The sequence below is a fragment of the Mya arenaria genome, chromosome 3 (genome assembly GCF_026914265.1).
Source record: "Mya arenaria isolate MELC-2E11 chromosome 3, ASM2691426v1".
Lineage (NCBI taxonomy): Eukaryota > Metazoa > Mollusca > Bivalvia > Myida > Myidae > Mya > Mya arenaria.
Genome location: NC_069124.1, coordinates 91285627 through 91303842, shown reverse-complemented (window position 1 = coordinate 91303842; position 18216 = coordinate 91285627). Strand labels below are relative to the sequence as shown.

Genomic DNA, 18216 nt, shown 5'->3' with positions numbered 1-18216 from the left:
GCTCCGGAATGTCCCATATGAGGAGCTATGTGAAAAACCCTGTGGTGGGGATTCCACTCTATGATACCATTGATCTCATCAAAAGAAATAGATCACATTTTTTATGATATCTCATTCATTAGTAAAATAGTCAGATTGGCTAGAGAGCAGCTTGTAGTACAGTTGTTCTGGAGATGGCCGTAATTAAGCCTAAACTGACCAGGAATACAAGATGACCAGATCAATACCAACCAGTTACATCTAGAAGACACACTCACATGTAAAGACATTTCGTGATAAGTGAATTAACATACTAATGGCGTTTTATGACATGTGCGAAGCCTAAGGGCGTTTTTGTCGATACCAAACCAGTTTCAGTTTTGGTTTCAATGGTTTCAGCAGTTACGAAACCGGTTTTGATAGTTCTGCTTGAAGTAACAAGTGCATGGTTTTGTGTACATTTTTAACAACATGGCGGAGCTACTGAGCCACACAATTATTAATATAACCCTTTTCATTCAGCTCATTTGCCCATTGTAAGGCATTGTTATCAAAAAAATTGAGTTTCAACAAATGTGATTGATCACTTTCCGCCATGTTGTTTTTGAAGTAAACTAGTTTTCGGATGGAACGAACCGATGAAACCGCCTCCGGTAGGGGTTTCGATAGTTTCAAAAACCGGTTTCGGTTTTTGTTAAAAAACGATTAAACTGGTTTTGGTTTTATTTGAAACTGTTACAACAAATACACAGTTCGTGAAACCGATATAAAACCAAAACCAGTTTACTACCAACTAAAACGCCCTGAGATTGTCATCATCGGTTCTTTCGTAGAAGTAGTAACAACTGGTATCGATGGTCTTCATCATACAAACATGGATCCCCTCAGTTTTGAACCTGCGTTTCTTGCATGTTTTCATTCACTGTCACCAGGATGTTGCATGATGGTGATGTGATGAATTGCCCAACCGGGAAACATGACTGCCTTGATGTTTCTTATTACTTGAATAAATATAATCCGTGTTCCCTCTAACACCCAATGTGATGAACATTTCATGATCAATAGCCTTCCTTGTTTATTGGAGCAGTCTCATTGACTGATGCTACGATTTTCCCAGTGGAAGATGTTCTCCTGACTTTTAGATTCAAGCCTTTAACTTCTGCTCTTTTAATACAACCAGTCTTTACTCTGTTACTGTACCAACCATTTAAGATTTTATTATAAAGATTTATGTTAATTGATGAAATTCATTACCCTGGGGCTAACTAATGTTTAAACTTGTAGCTAAATTTCTCTTATTTAGACCGCCTATGTGATTTAGATACATGAATATATACACACATACTGTCATGATGGGCAGATAGTGGTATTTTAAGGATGTAAAAAAAATCTTAAGTGTAGTTAGTCCAACGGTGACAATATTGTGATCTACTTTGTTATTGCTTCATTATATATTCTTGATCAGAATGTTGGATGGATATTAAAATTAACCTGTTCTCATAAATTGTGATTTGATAGCTTTCAGAGCATTAAGTTATTTATTCAGGGATAGCTTCATCACTGAATGACATTGAATCTGTTTATGGAAATTACTGAGAAAAGCAGAGTTCCACTTCCCCAGGCACATATTGTAGGATGGTGTTTTGATTGTTAAATGATTCCCGTGCTGTGGAGCACTAGAACAATTGCAGTGTTGATGAATCATGAACATGACATGTATAATTGAAACTTATGATACATTATAGCAGTTGTGCAAATGAGAATAACATTTGGGAATCTTCCAAGAAACATTGATATAGTAAAAAAAAAATAAAAAAAATATCATATTTTCTTTTTAGAAAATCTTAATTTGTTTCATCGTTTGTTTATTGCTCTTATGTGATGTTCAGCCCTGCAGCATCATGGCCTGAAGTCTGCCAGCACGATTTGGGTTATTTAGGCACACTGCTCAAGGGAATCAATACATGAGGCTATCCCATAATGCCACTTGCTGTATCACACTTCTGAAACTATACCTACATGATGGCTTTCAATGCACATGATTGGATATTGATCATTTTTATGACATCAACTTAACAGAGTGATACAAGTTACTTGGATAATACATTTTTTATGGAAATACATATAGCAAATTAGTAACACTTCAATTAAGATGTTTGTAATAGCTAGCTTTGCATGCATTTACCAAATGCAGCTTTGTTCTATGGTATTGCTTTTCGTAAATGGGAGACCTACCAGTTCGTGCCAGACTGATTTGTGTTCAGTGGATGTTAAATAGAATGTGAATTGGAATGACGATTGAATGTCTTTAATATAGCTGTCATTCAAAAGCCATTGGATGATGGAGGATGAACGAAAATTGCGTAAACCTTTATCGTCTGCTTCAGCAATAATGCACAGACATGACAAGAAACATAAAAAGTGGTTTCGCAATCTTTTGCATGGAGATACATCCTCCAAGCATAGTCAAAAAGAGGAACATGCTAGAGGTAGAGTGTATGGAGACATGTCTGATAGGGCAGTGAGTAAATCCCTAGAGAATGTTGGACAGTTAAGCTTGAGACTTTTTGGTTTACCCAGCAAGCGAGCGTCCTCAGAGTCTTATCTGAATGGTGATGATGACAACCAGTCAGTGACGAGTGCCTCCAGCTGTGACAGTGACTCAGCCAACTTCTTTCTAGGGGAGCCCAGTCCTGCCCAGTCTGGGGGCCCCTTGAATCAGCACAATGTCACCCCTCTGCCTTCAGCCTGCTCCTCTGACAACGACCTGTCTGAGACCGAGTCTGTAAATCTGGCGCCAGCTCAGGGAACAATCAGCGAGCCTGACCAGTCAGGTGATTCCTATTTCCCCAACTGGTTCAGCTACCTGCCGTTTAGTGTTGGCTACAATCTCAGCAGCTCCACCGACTCTCTCAACTCCCAAAGTGAAGAGAGATGCGCCCTTACACATCTACTTACAATGTCTGACTCTGATCAGGTAAACAAAAGAAACAAAATACGTTCTTGGAAGTTTTTATTCCAGTCTTAATTGTCTGATAAGAAAACAGTTTCTGACATAAGTGATGTACCATTGTTTCAGATAGAAGACTTCTTTGCTTTCAGGAAATTAAATAGATCTGTAGTGCTTATCATATAATTTCCCCTCATTGCTTTTAATGTTGTTGTTTTCAGTTTCGTTTCTACTACAAATTTAATGTAAGATATCTTTTGCTTTGTTCTTGTATAGAAGATATAAAAACTATTCATCTCAAGGATATATTCACAAGTGATGGGCATTTGTATGACATGTTCATTTTGAAGATTTGTTGCTCTTGGAACAGGTTTACATGAGACCTGTTATTATGATGATGGCATCCTTTGTGTGTTATTGTTGTGACAATAAAGAGCTGTTTATGGAAGCAGAATTCAAATCCAAGCACCAAGCAGACAACAGTAATCACATCCGGATGATCCGACCAATGTCATCAGAGAGTTCCTATGATGGTGGCATTCTCCGGGATGACGGAGATTTCTCTCTGCTCTCTGCTGTCCAGTCTCCTGACTGGACTGGTGTTGAGCAGGATGGTACTTGTAAAGAGTTGGATCCAAGCTATAATGAAGAAGTAGAGATGGTGTGTTTGCCTGTTGCTGCAGATGTACTCCTACAGTACTCCAATGTAATTCATCCTCTCTGATGGAGCTGTTTGTTGTGTGAGGACTATGTATCATAGATGGATTTTTTAGTTTTAATGAATCCATTATTATAATGAAGTATGGAAAGTTGTAAAAAAACAATTATTATTAAATTGTATTGACTACTTTGGATAGAATCATTCCTGTTTTCAAAAATTTAAGACACAGATTGCATTTATTCTGAATATGGAGCTAAATTTTCCAATTTTTTTAATTCTGACAATTGCTTAAAGTGACACTCTTATTCAAAACCAATACATACACATGTATAACAAACATACATTTTGACTGATAAATCTTTAAATACTTATTAAATTATGCATTCATGGAAAATCTTAATTACTGATAAAAACATTGTTAACATGTATTTAATAGCAGAAAGCATAAACATATGAAATGATTGGTGAATGCTAAAAGATTTACTGTGGTCTACTATAGTCTAATAGGGTAGAAATGCTCATTACTGTGGTCTACTATAGTCTAATAGGGTAGAAATGCTCATTACTGTGGTCTACTATAGTCTAATAGGGTAGAAATGCTCATTACTGTGGTCTACTATAGTCTAATAGGGTAGAAATGCTAATTACTGTGGTCTACTATAGTCTAATAGGGTAGAAATGCTCATTACTGTGGTCTACTATAGTCTAATAGGGTAGAAATGCTCATTACTGTGGTCTACTATAGTCTAATAGGGTAGAAATGCTCATTTAGTTCAAATTAAACTCGGTATCCTTCATAAGAACCATCGTTTTCCGCATTTATTCATGTTTTTTTAATATTAAAACAATATTATTAATTGTGTTAAATCTTATTTGGGAGTAAGAGTGCATCTTTAAGGGTTTTACATTCAAGTCAACATACAATGGAAATAACAGGAAGACACACTTCAATGTATTTTATGTCCGTAATGCATTTCAGCTACCACAATGCATTTTCATATGTATATTGTGTCATGTATTGAATGATCATGTGTTGTTTTGGTCTATAGGGGGTCCATATATCCATTAGCAGACTTCCTATTCGTGGAACTTTGTTGAGTGGTGCATTGAGGACCCTTTATTGCTGGCAGTATATTGATGTTGAAATAGTATACTTTCTCTAACCCAATCATGTATTGTTTAAGTCACTTGAAACTTAAACAGGTTTAGAAGTTTAACATAATGCAGTACATCGATACCATACATCCAATCAAAGTGCACACAATTTTAAAAACAACACATTGTTTTAAAAAGTCTTAGAGTCACCTGACATTCGATGACATCAATGGTCATTAATGACATCATTAATATCACTAGAATTATTTGAGCAAGATTTCAAAGTCCTTTATTTGTCAGTGTTAACAACAGCACACTATTGGAGGGTTCATTGCAGCTAATCTTATTGTCCCGCATTACTAAACGTATTGATTACATTATTTCTTAGAACTGTCATTGCATAGAGAAGTCTCATTTCTTCTCCAACTCCTGTCAGGTATTCAGCAGCTTCAGTGATCTACTGTTATATTTTCATTCTCAGTAGTACTGCTAGTGTTTAAAGATTTTTTCAATGCAATTGATAAAGGGGTATTATATGATATTTGGCAACATCAGATCCTTTTAACCCCCAAATATATATATATTATCAGGAGTCCTCTGGCCTATCTAATGGCCATGTGAATATATATTATCAGGAGTGGGCCATGTGTAAATGTTTTAACAGGAGTTGTCTGGCCTATCTAAAGGCCATGTGTATATATATAATGAGGAGTCGTCTGGCACAGCCATGTGCATATATAGTATTAGGAGTCATCTGGCCTCTCTTATGGCCATGTGCATATATATTACTAGGTGTCGTCTGGCCTATCTTACGGCCTTGTGTATATACATAATGAGGAGTCGTCTGGCACAGCCATGTGCATATACAGTACAAGGAGTCATCTGGCCTCTCTTATGGCTATGTGCATATATATTATCAGGTGTCGTCTGGCCTTTCTTACAGCCATGTGTATATATATTATCAGGTGTCGTCTGGCCTATCTTACAGCCATGTGTATATATATTATCAGGTGTCGTCTGGCCTATCTTACAGCCATGTGTATATATATTATCAGGTGTCGTCTGGCCTATCTTACAGCCATGTGTATATATATTATCAGGTGTCGTCTGGCCTATCTTACAGCCATGTGTATATATATTATCAGGAGTCGTCTGTCACAGCCATGCGCATATATAGTATTAGGAGTCATCTGGCCTCTCTTATGGCCATGTGCATATATACTACTAGGTGTAGTCTGGCCTATCTTACGGCCTTGTGTATATATATAATGAGGAGTCGTCTGGCACAGCCATGTGCATATACAGTATAAGGAGTCATCTGGCCTTTCTTATGGCTATGTGCATATATATTATCAGGTGTCGTCTGGCCTATCTTACAGCCATGTGTATATATATTATGAAGAGTTGTCTGGCACAGCCATGTGCATATATAGTATAAGGAGTCATCTGGCTTCTCTTATGGCTATGTGCATATATATTATCAGGTGTCGTCTGGCCTTTCTTACAGCCATGTGTATATATATTATCAGGTGTCGTCTGGCCTTTCTTACAGCCATGTGTATATATATTATCAGGTGTCGTCTGGCCTATCTTACAGCCATGTGTATATATATTATCAGGAGTCGTCTGGCACAGCCATGCGCATATATAGTATTAGGAGTCATCTGGCCTCTCTTATGGCCATGTGCATATATATTACTAGGTGTCGTCTGGCCTATCTTACGGCCTTGTGTATATATATTATCAGGAGTCATCTGGCCTATCTTACGGCCATGTGGATATATATAATCAGGTGTCGTCTGGCCTTTCTTACAGCCATATGTATATATATTATCAGGTGTTGTCTGGCCTATCTAACAGCCATGTGAATATATATTATCAGGAGTCATCTGGTCTATCTAACGGCCATGTGTTTATATATATTTTCCGGATTTATCTGGCCTTTCTAACAATCATGTATATATTATTATTTTCAGGAGTCTTCTGGCCCTTCTAACCGCCATGTGTTGATGCAGCACCCGTTCCACCAGCTGGAGGTATGTCTACAGGAGGGCAAGGACCTTGTCATAAGAGACAGCTGTGGTATGTACCCAGGTCAACCCCAACACTTATTCTAATATATGGGTGTCATGTTGGCCCTCACTAAAATTCTCAACAGGCATGCTGCAACTGTTTATTCTCACCGAAAAATTATGAACAATGAAGGTTTTGTCACAATTAAAAATAAATGGCCTTGATTGTTTTAGCAATTTAGCATATAGATTTCTTTAAAGATTCAGTACATTAAATATTTAGATTTTACCCATAAATTACACATTGTATTCAGTACATAAAAATGATGTGTCAGGTGTGAGACCCTTGACCGGAGCCTCAAAGGTTAAGGTCACACTTACAGGTTCATACATGTATTTATGGAATGGTGCTTAGAAGCACACTTTTAGTTTAATCATTACTGAATGCTACTTAAATGCATATAAAATGTAGTTGGTCATCTTCAGACTGTGCTTTGTAATGCACATAGTGATTTAAAAAGGATTGGGACATTCAGTTATGATAGTTCTTCCTGAATGTAGGCATATCAGTAATTGCAAAATACATAGCTCATGTTATATTTATATTATTCTAGCACTGGCACACCATTTCACATGTATATAAAATTTTATATACCATATTTGTCCTGATAGACAAACCCTGTGTCATTAATTTTTAAACCCATATTAGGGACTAAAAATCCTGTCCAAATTTGTTGGTAATATTTGTAACGCTGGGAAACAGATTTGTTGTCAACTAAACAGCTGACCAATAGATCATTTTATGGCAAAATAAGCTTAACTTTTTTATGTTTTGAATGAGAGTAATCATAAGTGGCTGAAATGTATAAAAATGTGTTGTGAAAGACCATATATGTGTTTATAAAGGCATGCACTTCTTTGGGGACAAAACATGTGAAAAGATTGATGATAGGATTGCTTGCATTTTGCAGTAAGAGTTCTTAACAGTTTCATCATTTTGTTTGCAGGAACAAGTGACCCTTATGTGAAATTTAAGTGTGGAAATAAACAATTGTACAAAAGTCGGACAGTTCATAAGAATTTGAACCCACGTTGGGATGAGCGGTTTGTGGTGTCAGTTGAGGATGTTTTTAAGCCCATTTTGGTAAAGGTGTACGACTATGACCGGGGAACATCAGATGACTCAATGGGATCTGCGGAACTCCTGCTGGAAAACATTCCACCCAATGAGTAAGCATCATATATGTTACTGTTGTCTCTAATTTTGAATGTTTTGCTAATGTTTTATTATCTTTAAATATGATAAGAATTCCCAATCTAGTTTTTAGCTCCACTGGCCGAAGGCCATGGAGCTTATGTCGTCACAGATTGTCCGTCGTGAGTACGTGCGTGCGTGCGTGCGTGCGTAACTTTTACTTTAAACGACATCTCCTCTGAAACTGATAAGCGGATTTTGACAAAACTTCACAGGAATGTTCCTTTGGTGGTCCTTTACCAAAATTGCTCAAATGGTTCCGGTCCATTGCACAATATGGCCGCCAGAGCTAAAAATAGCAAAATCTTTAAACGACATCTCCTCTGAAACGGTTCGGCAGATTTTGATGAAACTTGACAGTAATGTTCCTTGGGTGGTCCTTTATTAAAATTGCTCAAATGGTTCTGGTCCATTGCACAATATGGCCGCCACAGCTAAAAATAGCAAAATCTTTAAACGACATCTCCTCTGAAACGGATAGGCAGATTTTGATGAAACTTGACAGAATTGTTCCTTGGGTGGTCCTTAACCAAAATTGCTCAAATGGTTCCGGTCCGCTGCACAACATGGCTGCCAGGGCAAAAAAATAGAAAAACCTTTAAAGAACATCTTCTCAGAAACCGATGATCAGATTTTGATGAAACTTAACAGAAATGTTCCTTGGATGGTCCTTTATCAAATTGCTTCAATGGTTTCGGTCCACTGCACAAGATGGCCCCCAGAGGTAAAAATAGAAAAACCTTTAAACGACTTCTCCTCAGAAACCGATGATCGTATTGCAATGAAACTTGACAGAAATGTTACTTGGGTAGTCCTTAACCAAAATAGCCCAAACAGTTCTGGTCTGCTGCACAACATGGCAGCCAGAGCTAAAAATAGGAAAAACCTTTACACCACTTCTCCTCAGAAACCGATGATCAGATTTTGATGAAACTTGACAGAAATGTTCCTTGGGTGGTCATTAACCAAAATTTGTTAAATGGTTCCAGTCCACTGCACACCATGGCTGCCAGAGCTAAAAAATAAAAAAAACTTTATACGACTTGTCGTCGAAACCGATGACCTTTTTTCGATAAAACTTGACAGAAATGTTTGTTTGGTGCTCCTTTACTCAAATTGCCCAAATCATTTCGGTCCACTGCACAACATGGCAGCCAGAGCTATTAAAGTAAAAATTTTTTTTAAATAACTTCTCCTCAAAAATTGATGATTGTATTTCTATGAAACCTGACGAAAATGTTCGTTAGGTGGTCTTTGCTTGAACCTTTTGGCCAGTGGAGCACAGGCACTGATGTGCCTCTTGTTAATAATGTTGAAATTGTTATCTTGTTTTCGAATTCTGGTTATTCTGTTAACCAAGCCTGTATTTTACAACTCTGGCCATCAAATAGACCTATGCTATGTATATGATAGTATTTGCCATGAAACATGTAAAGATGTGTATATCAGGCCAACGGATGTGGAGCTGCGTTTGGCTGAAAAAGGCAAAGAGGAGTACATGGGCGTGGTACGGCTACAGGTCACCCTGATACCCAAGTCTCATGAGGATAGAGAGCAGGTACTCACCAGATTATAACTGTGTCTTGTAACAGTTACTATAACACCTAAGCACATTTAAAATACTACCTTGAGGTTTCTTTAACATTAATTTCTTCAGAACTTAGGAATGATTTGCAAATCCAACAATCATCGTTAACTAGCTCATCTTTTTTTGAGGAAATAAGTCAAGATATTGGAAAAGTTGTTGTTTCTAGTCACCATCAGCATCATAGCATGTAAAGGCTTTAACCATAGCCTGTTTAAGATTTTTATTTGAAACTTAGTACTAGGGCTGCTGGAAAAATATGCACATGTATAGCAAGGCCTATAACTGTCTTAGATAAATGTTGTGTTATGCCCCTTGTTTTACAGGGGAAAAACAACAGACACACATTGGGGTTTGCTTCACAGCACTCTTCTTGTCATTAGCAATAGCATTTCCATGTTGCTGTTGTTGCTTGGAATAACAATTCCAAATGCATTTAAAGGTTTTTTGTCATTCTAAGATTTTCAGGAATCATTAGCAGTGAATTTCTGCCTGTTGCCATTAACATTAATTGCGAAGGTTATTGTCGGCTTTATGAAGGTTATTGTCATCTTTATGAACTAATGGGCTGCTAATCATTATAACATTGATTTCCTATAACAGTTTTATCTGCAAGGTGTGCTCATCCGTTGTCACGGTAACCAAATGAAGATGGTCCTCAGTATATATATTTATATATGTCTCATATATCCCATTCACAGTTCAAAACTATAATGTGTTGGATATTTACCTGTGATTGGTGAATTTCATCACAGGCAAGTACATTATTAGCTGTCTCTAAAGTAAGTTAGTTTGTTACATTATTTCTGCATTGTCTGATGTCCAGAATTGCCAAACATTTACATTGTTTTATTATATGACAATGAAGTGTTTGAGCTTTGCCAACTCTGATTGTGTATCAATGTGAACCAAAGTCACCATGCACTAGTTTTCGAGAAATTCTGGTTAGTTTTGTGCGTGCAAGTACAACGTATGCATATCCCGGTCATCACTCCTCATTTCCACCGAGTCATGATTGTGACAATCAATTGGCATAATGGCCTCTGTTTCTGTGTGTGATTGTGGAGCTTATTTTCCCAGGCTTGTTAATTTCCTGAGAGAGTCTGTATCACTTCACAGTGATGAAATAGGGGCTAAATGGTGCTTACAGGCGCTTAACAGGCACAATAACAGCAGGAAATATAATAGGATGTCTTCATGCATACAACTTTCACAGACTCTTTCGAAAATAGATTTTCTCATGCCTTTAATAAGATTTGAATGTTGAATGTTTTGAAAATGATTGATCTTTTAATATACATGACCTCAGTATATGTATCCTTTTTTGCCTTAAATTATCAAACAGTTTTAGCTGGAACGGTCCACATGTTTGCAAAAAATAAATGGGGATGATTATGTGTAGTTCGTCCAAAAAGATTGGCACCCACTTTTTTACTGGCACCCACAGTAGTGATCATAGTTGTCATGTTAATCTTTTGTAAAATATCAAATTCTACATTGACTTTTTTTTTATAATGACTTCATGAAATTGATTGAACAATAATGTATTCATGACTGTGAAGCAGATGGTGTCTTGATTCATGTAGAACAGTTTCACTCTAGCCTCTCCACATGTTTTTACAGTTATATGAGTGATGTTTAACTGAAGCCTTCTGCACAGTAAGATGCAGAGATAAATTGACTTTATGGATATGCATTCTCATTAAAATAATGATCGAGCGTGATAGTGTTGAATAGCAGATAAAATAAATATTTATTTTTTTGTAAATTAATAATTGGTAAATTAGAAATAATAGCATAAGATAGGTACTTTGATTTAGAAGTTAAGGTGAACCTCAGACAAAGTTGAAGATTACATTGTGGTTGTTAAGTATTTCTGCATAGAAGTTGAGGTGTAGCTCGTACACAGTTGAAGATTGTGTCAGGACTTCTGTATAGAAGTTGAGGTTACCTCAGACACAGTTGAAGATTATATCAGGATTGTGTCAGGACTTCTGTATAGAAATTGAGGTTACCTCAGACACAGTTGAAGATTATGTTGAGGTTGTTTCAGTATTTCCGTAAGACTGTGAAGATGACAGAGAAGGAGTCGATGGCACGGAAGTTGAAGATGCAGATGTGGACAAATGTCGTCACCGTTATACTTGTGGAGGGCCGAGACCTCATCCCTATGGACGACAATGGTCTCTCAGATCCCTACGTGAAGTTCAAACTTGGCAACGAAAAGTACAAGAGCAAGGTATTACCACATGGTCTTGATGTGTGTCAAACAATTGTCATTGGCAAGTGCATATTAATGATACTGGTTGAGAAGCAGTTTCCAACAGTTTTTTGTTTTAATTATTCATACCGTGTCTCTGTATGTACTCCAGCTCTTTGCCTAGTAACCATAGTAATGAATATCAGTACATTTTGAAGATCTAAAGAAAGTATTTGAAAAGGTAATTTGTAGGAATCTACTTTCCCTTTGGAAACTGTTCTCAAGCAGTTTGTTTCATACTTAAGGTATGATAACAAAAATGATCAAGGATGATCAAGTTCAGGATTTATCTTGTAATCAGATTTGAGAGCCTCAATTACAGTTATAGTGACACTCTTATTCGAAATCAATACATACACATATATAACAAACATAAATTTTGAATGATAAACCTTGACTACTTACTAAATAATGCATTTATGGTAAATATTAATTACTGATAACAAAATTGTAATCGTGTATTTATAAGCTGAAAATGCAAAAATATTAAATGATTTGTGAATGCTAAAAGATTTTCTGCGATTTATTATCATCTTTATATATAAGGGAGAAATACTGTCTATTCTGCACCTTTCTTTCCAATTAAACTTGGTTTCCGTCATAAGAACCATTGTTTTTCGACATTTATCCATCCTTCTGGGTATATTTTAACATTTGTATTTATTTTGGTAAATCTTATTTGGGGGTAAGAGTGCATCTTTTAAGTTTTTGCTGGATATTTACATTAAAAAGTAAAAATTATTTTGGACAGATTTTGAAATGGTGTAAACATGATCCGAGCCCGTAACCCTTATTGGGTCCTGAAACCCTCATACTGGAGCTTTATGTTTGGTATGTTGGGTCCTGAAACCCTCATACTGGAGCTTTATGTTTAGTATTGGAATTTTGGGTCTGTTATCATCCTTGAGTGATCAACGGTTCTGTCTGTCTTTCAGCACAAATACAAGACATTATGTCCTCGATGGTTGGAGCAGTTTGATCTGCGAATGTACCAGGGTCAGACGAGCCACCTGGAGATGATCGTGTATGACCATGATGTGGGACGGGACGATTTTATGGGCAGGTAAACCATGTCACAATGGATTCTTCATGAAATTGGTCATGATTGTCTCATTCGCCAAGCACCTGTTAGGTTTCTGTGGTTAGTCCAGCAATCTGAGAAAACACCATGGCATCCTGAATTTAGGTTCTGCTGATTAAGGGCATGCACAACAATGAAACTTGCTAAAGAATTGTGACAAACATCAAATGAACACAAAAATCTCTGTAAATGGGTCAAAAACAATGATATTTGAAAGCTTATATGGTTTTGATAAAGCACAACAGAAAAGAGTTGATGTTTTTTGTTAAGTAAAAGGAAGAGTATTCTGTGATGAAATGATCAAGTTAAGTGACAAAGTTTGGCTTTGATTGGTCATGGTTAATGGAGCACCTAAATACTGCCCAGGTTCGTGTATTTGCCGATGTCACTATCATGTATATTTCCCTGCAGGGCGGTGATCGACTTGTCACGACTTGAGAGGGAGTTGACCCACATGGTGGAACAGCCTCTGGAGGATGGGGCTGGGATGCTCAAACTACTCATCACCATCAGCGGCACATGCGCAGATGAGTCCATCTCGGACCTCACCGCGTACTCCTTCAACCCCCTGGAGAGGATGGAGGTCATCCAGAGATACGTGAGTACCTATTAGGCATTGTCAACTTTGGTTTCCAGAGATACATGCAACTCACAAAGCATTGTTAAATCTGGCATCTGGAGAAACGTGTGACCCACAATGCATTGTTAACACTAGCATCCAGAGATATGTGGATACACTGGCTGCATTGTTACCGGTGCATTGTCAATTCTGTTCTTTGAGTACAAAGACATGTCAAAGGAAAATGAAATGTTGCATGAGAATTGTTTTTAGCTCGACTATTTGAAGAATAGGTGGGCTATACTACTCGCCCCAGCGTCGGCGTCGGCGTCTGGTTAAAGTTTTAGGGCAAGTTGGGATTTTCACTTATAAGTCCAATACCCTACATTCAATTTACTTAATACTTCACTCAGTTGTTCAGGGCCATCACATGATGAGGTTAGATAACTCCATATTATTCTTTACACAGATTATGGCCCCTGATTGACTATGGAACTTAGGTTAAAGTTTTAGGGCAAGTTGGAATATTTATTAATAACTTCTATATCCTTTGTTCAATTGACTTAATACTTCACACAGTTGTTCAGGACCATCACACAATGAGGTAACATAACTCCATATTATCCTAAATACAAGTTATGGCCCCTGATTGACTTAGGTTAAAGTTTTAGGGCAGGTTAAAGTTTTAGGGCAAGTTGGGATTTTCACTTAAAACTCCAATACCATTCATTCAATTGACTTAATACTTCATACAGTTGTTCAGAGCCATCACATAATGAGGTTAGATAACTCCATATTATTTTTTATACAAATTATGGCCCCTGATTGACTATGGAACTTAGGTTAAAGTTTTAGGGCAGGTTGGGATATTGTTTAATAACTTCTATACCCTTCATTCAATTGATTTAATACTTCACACAATTGTTCAGGACCATCACCCAATGAGGTTACATAACTCCATATCCTTAATACTAGTTATGGCCCCTGATTGACTTAGGTTAAAGTTTTAGGCAAGTAAAAGTTAAGGGCAAGTTGGGATTTTAATAAAAAAAACTTCTTTACCGTTCCTTAAATTCAAAATTATTTACGATCATCTTACAACAAGAAACATAACTCTGTTTTAATCCTAAATACAAATAATGGCCCTTGAATTATTATTATTTTTTTATTTTATTTTTAATTTCCTTTGAAAGGCATATTTGTATATTCTTAACCACATTTTCGTAATGGGAAATCAAGTTATTTGAATGACTTGTGTCATTGTTTGGGCGGGCTGGTGGGAGGGCAGCATCAAAGTCACCTTATGTATCGAATAATTTTAGTTAGGTTTGACATAAAGAGACCAAACTTGGTATTATTACATCGTTATTGTATTCTAAGTCAAAGCGGCGTAGTCGAGCGCGCTGTCTTACGATGGCTCTTGTTTATATTAATACAATTAAAATATTCATACTGTGTTGGTAAATGAATGTATTGTTCACTTCTAGTATATTAAAGTTTTGTATACAAGCCTTTTTTACTTGAAATTATTACCGTAAATGACTGGTAAGAATTTCTTATGAATAATCTACTACTGTGTTAGTTTTTGAATGCTTGGCTTTTGATTTAGTTATTGACTTTGAATTTCCAGGGTGTAATGAAGTCTTTCAAGAACTTTCGTGATGTTGGATGGCTGCAAGTTAAAGGTAATTATTAGATGATTGGAGAAAGTCAGCCTCAGAATTAACTTCATCATGTTGTTTCATTTGATAATCTACTCCTTCTACAAAGAACATTTTACAAGCAGCTTTTTGCTTGACATCATTTATTTTATAATTACCACATAGGCGTACTGTTTGAGACACATGGGAGAAATATTCCAGAGTTTCGTTAATTCAAGCAATGAATTAGACATTAAGTTTTTTAAATAAAACCTTTCTCATAAGTATTTATGAATGCATGAGTGGGTATTTAAAATGAAGGATCCAAGATTTACACATACAAAGCAAGGTATTGTTAAATTAACATCCACGGTCAATATTGCAGTGTACAAGGCGCAGGACCTGATGTCAGCAGACCTGGGGGGGAAGAGTGACCCGTTCTGCGTCCTGGAGTTAGTCAATACACGCCTACAGACCCACACCGAGTACAAGACACTCAACCCAGAGTGGAACAAAATCTTCACCTTGTGAGTCCATGCATGAGCAATATGTCTCCTGGAATTTTTTGGCTTATAGTTTGTTTTCAAAACAATAAATTGAATATTCTTAGCTGAAGAATAAGAGTAATGTAGAAAAAAAATCCAGCGCCTTGAAGTTGACTTGAAAGACTTTCTTTGTTATAATGCAGTGTTCATGCAGATTTCGTAGATTGAAAGTAATTGAACATGAAGGAAATGTAAGAAAGTTGCTGAAATCCAATGAATAGAGGCTGATTTACAGCTTTTGTCTTCCCAATACACTGTTGAGTCCAAAGTCTTGCAGCGGATCCAACAATTATCTGCACTGTCATGGGGAAATAGGATTTGCTTGCTGAGATAATGAAACATAGTTGATAGGAAGCAAATTGATTTTGTTCAATGTGTTTGTTTATCAACTTAACACTATGTGTATTTTGGAGAGAGGCATTTCCTGAGATCGTAGCTATTCAAAATTCTGTAGATGTAGATTTTTTTAATTTGATCTCTTAGGCTAGACAGAGTATTTGTGTATGTTCTCAAACACCCCTGAGGAAAACTGATGATTCAGTTAGGTCTCACTTATTGTTTTCATCATCACTCACTGGTGTGCTATGATTTTACTAAAGACAGGCTCCCCATGTTGGGGTGTGCTTCTGCACATCTACTCCTAGCATTTGTATTGTGTGACATTGAAAGTGAAATACTTTACTATCACTTCAATGTTGAACAGGTGTGTGTGGCTCCTGTATTTGTTTGCTATGTTTATTTTGGTGTAGTTTCCTCAAGTAGCTAAAATATTTAGTTCAGGTATTTTAAGTCATAAAACCTTCAAAGAAAAAAAACAAATAGATCTTGAGTTTTAAGATGTTAATGCATGTTTAAAAAAACACATTTACCATTTCTTTATGGATGGGCATAATTTATAGAAGAATACTGAAATCATGTTTACTGTTCATAAATAAATGTTTGTAAGGGTTATCCTAGCATCGCAAGTATGGTGTTTCAGCCATGTGAAAGATATCCACTCGGTACTTGAGATGACAATTTACGATGAGGACCGCGACAAAAAGGTGGAGTTCCTTGGAAGGGTGGCCATTCCTCTTCTCAGGGTATGTCTGTCTTGTGTCTGTATTTGTGTTCTGTTGGACTTGGTTAAAATATTAGCATGGTATAATAGTATATGACTGCTTTAGGAGTCATCATGACTTTAAGCACCTTTTTTGTGGCAATCAAAGACAAGTTTCCGACTATCAATGTAATATGTCTGTAGGATCCTTTCACTGGAGTTATTGTACAGCTTTATCTGGAGAAACTAACGTCTGATGTCAGATCTTGGGGGGAAAGGGCAAGTGTTTAGTGTCTATGTCAATAGAATTGGCCATAATTCACTAGCCACATATTGCATTAAGTGATTGATGTATTTTCTATTCAGATTCGACCTGGAGAAAAGAGATGGTATGCCTTAAAGGACAAGAAACTCATCCATCGAACAAAAGGCTCAATACTCCTAGAACTAGACTTCATATATAACCATGTTAGTTGTTATGCCATTCGATTTCATTCCTTAGTTCTGTTTATTGTCTTCAAATGTTTTAAATTCAATGTGTAATCCTAATTACATTTACATAAATGAAATGTCAATTTCAAAATGTTGCATCACCTAAATTGTTCAGATGTTTTGTTTTGTCTCCAATCAGAAATCTTTGAGACATGATCAATCTCCTGAATTAGTTGGAATCTGTCTGTCAGCATTTTGATCTCCATAACCAAATTGGTAATTTTGTGTGATGAATATTTGACAGTCTAATTAGCCAATCAACAACCCAGCCCTGCTGTAGATGTATGGTCTGATACATACCGGAACATGTTGTTTTTCAGATCAAAGCAGCAGTCCGAACTGTGAATCCTAAAGAAGAAAAATATATGCAACCTGAACCAAAGTTCAAAATATCTGTAAGTTGTTATTTTTACCATAAATCTTTCATTTGATATTAAATGACCTGCACAAAATTGCATGAAAATAACACATTGAAGCATAAAATGTTAAAGATAAGATCATGTATATCTTAAGTAGGCACTTTATGAACAGTGCAAAATGAGCTCTAAAGAGCTTTTGTACTAACTAATAGAAATTTTGGAAGAATGTATTATTAAACAAAATAATATTCTAACTTTAACCTTGAAAATGTATGTTCAGGTGATGAAAAGGAACATAGACCGAGTGACGTCCATTATATCAACCTTCATAGACACAGGGAAGTTCGTGAACAGCTGTTTCAACTGGGATTCCCCTGTCCGCAGCATCACCGCTTTCATCGTAAGCGCTCTTTGAGTCTGGTATCATCTGTTTATTGTCCCCTCACATATCCTTTTTGAAAAGACACATAAATTATTAAATTGTTTGCTGCCATGGTGAAAAGGTTGAAGTAGGTTTTTGTTCTTCTTTACACAGATCAACTTTTGTGTCTGTTCAGTAGTTAGCCAAGTTTTATGCAATTCTGCGCACATAGTCACAGCATGTTTCTTCGTCAAAATGTTTCTATGACATTTAGGTTCATATATAGTTAAGTCATGTCAGGTAGAATTACATATGTCACTAAGTCAAACATAAGAAAATCTGT

The 18216-nt window shown here is 36.5% G+C and overlaps 1 protein-coding gene across 5 annotated transcripts in view; it reads left to right on the top strand.

Moving 5' to 3' along the window:
* The window catches only part of LOC128227818 (multiple C2 and transmembrane domain-containing protein 1-like), a 94927-nt gene that overhangs the window by 58674 nt on the left and 18037 nt on the right, over positions 1 to 18216 (top strand). For 3 of the 5 annotated variants that reach the window (XM_052938687.1, XM_052938689.1, XM_052938688.1), the window contains 12 exons: positions 6662 to 6767; positions 7705 to 7927; positions 9402 to 9510; positions 11591 to 11776; positions 12733 to 12860; positions 13290 to 13476; positions 15068 to 15122; positions 15463 to 15604; positions 16602 to 16704; positions 17028 to 17129; positions 17474 to 17548; positions 17793 to 17912. In XM_052938687.1, coding sequence (XP_052794647.1) covers positions 6662 to 6767; positions 7705 to 7927; positions 9402 to 9510; positions 11591 to 11776; positions 12733 to 12860; positions 13290 to 13476; positions 15068 to 15122; positions 15463 to 15604; positions 16602 to 16704; positions 17028 to 17129; positions 17474 to 17548; positions 17793 to 17912 — 1536 coding nt within the window. Of the gene's footprint in view, positions 1 to 1326; positions 2957 to 6661; positions 6768 to 7704; positions 7928 to 9401; positions 9511 to 11590; positions 11777 to 12732; positions 12861 to 13289; positions 13477 to 15067; positions 15123 to 15462; positions 15605 to 16601; positions 16705 to 17027; positions 17130 to 17473; positions 17549 to 17792; positions 17913 to 18216 lie in introns of those variants that run through there. The other 2 variants (XR_008259855.1, XM_052938686.1) reach the window with 1 other exon arrangement.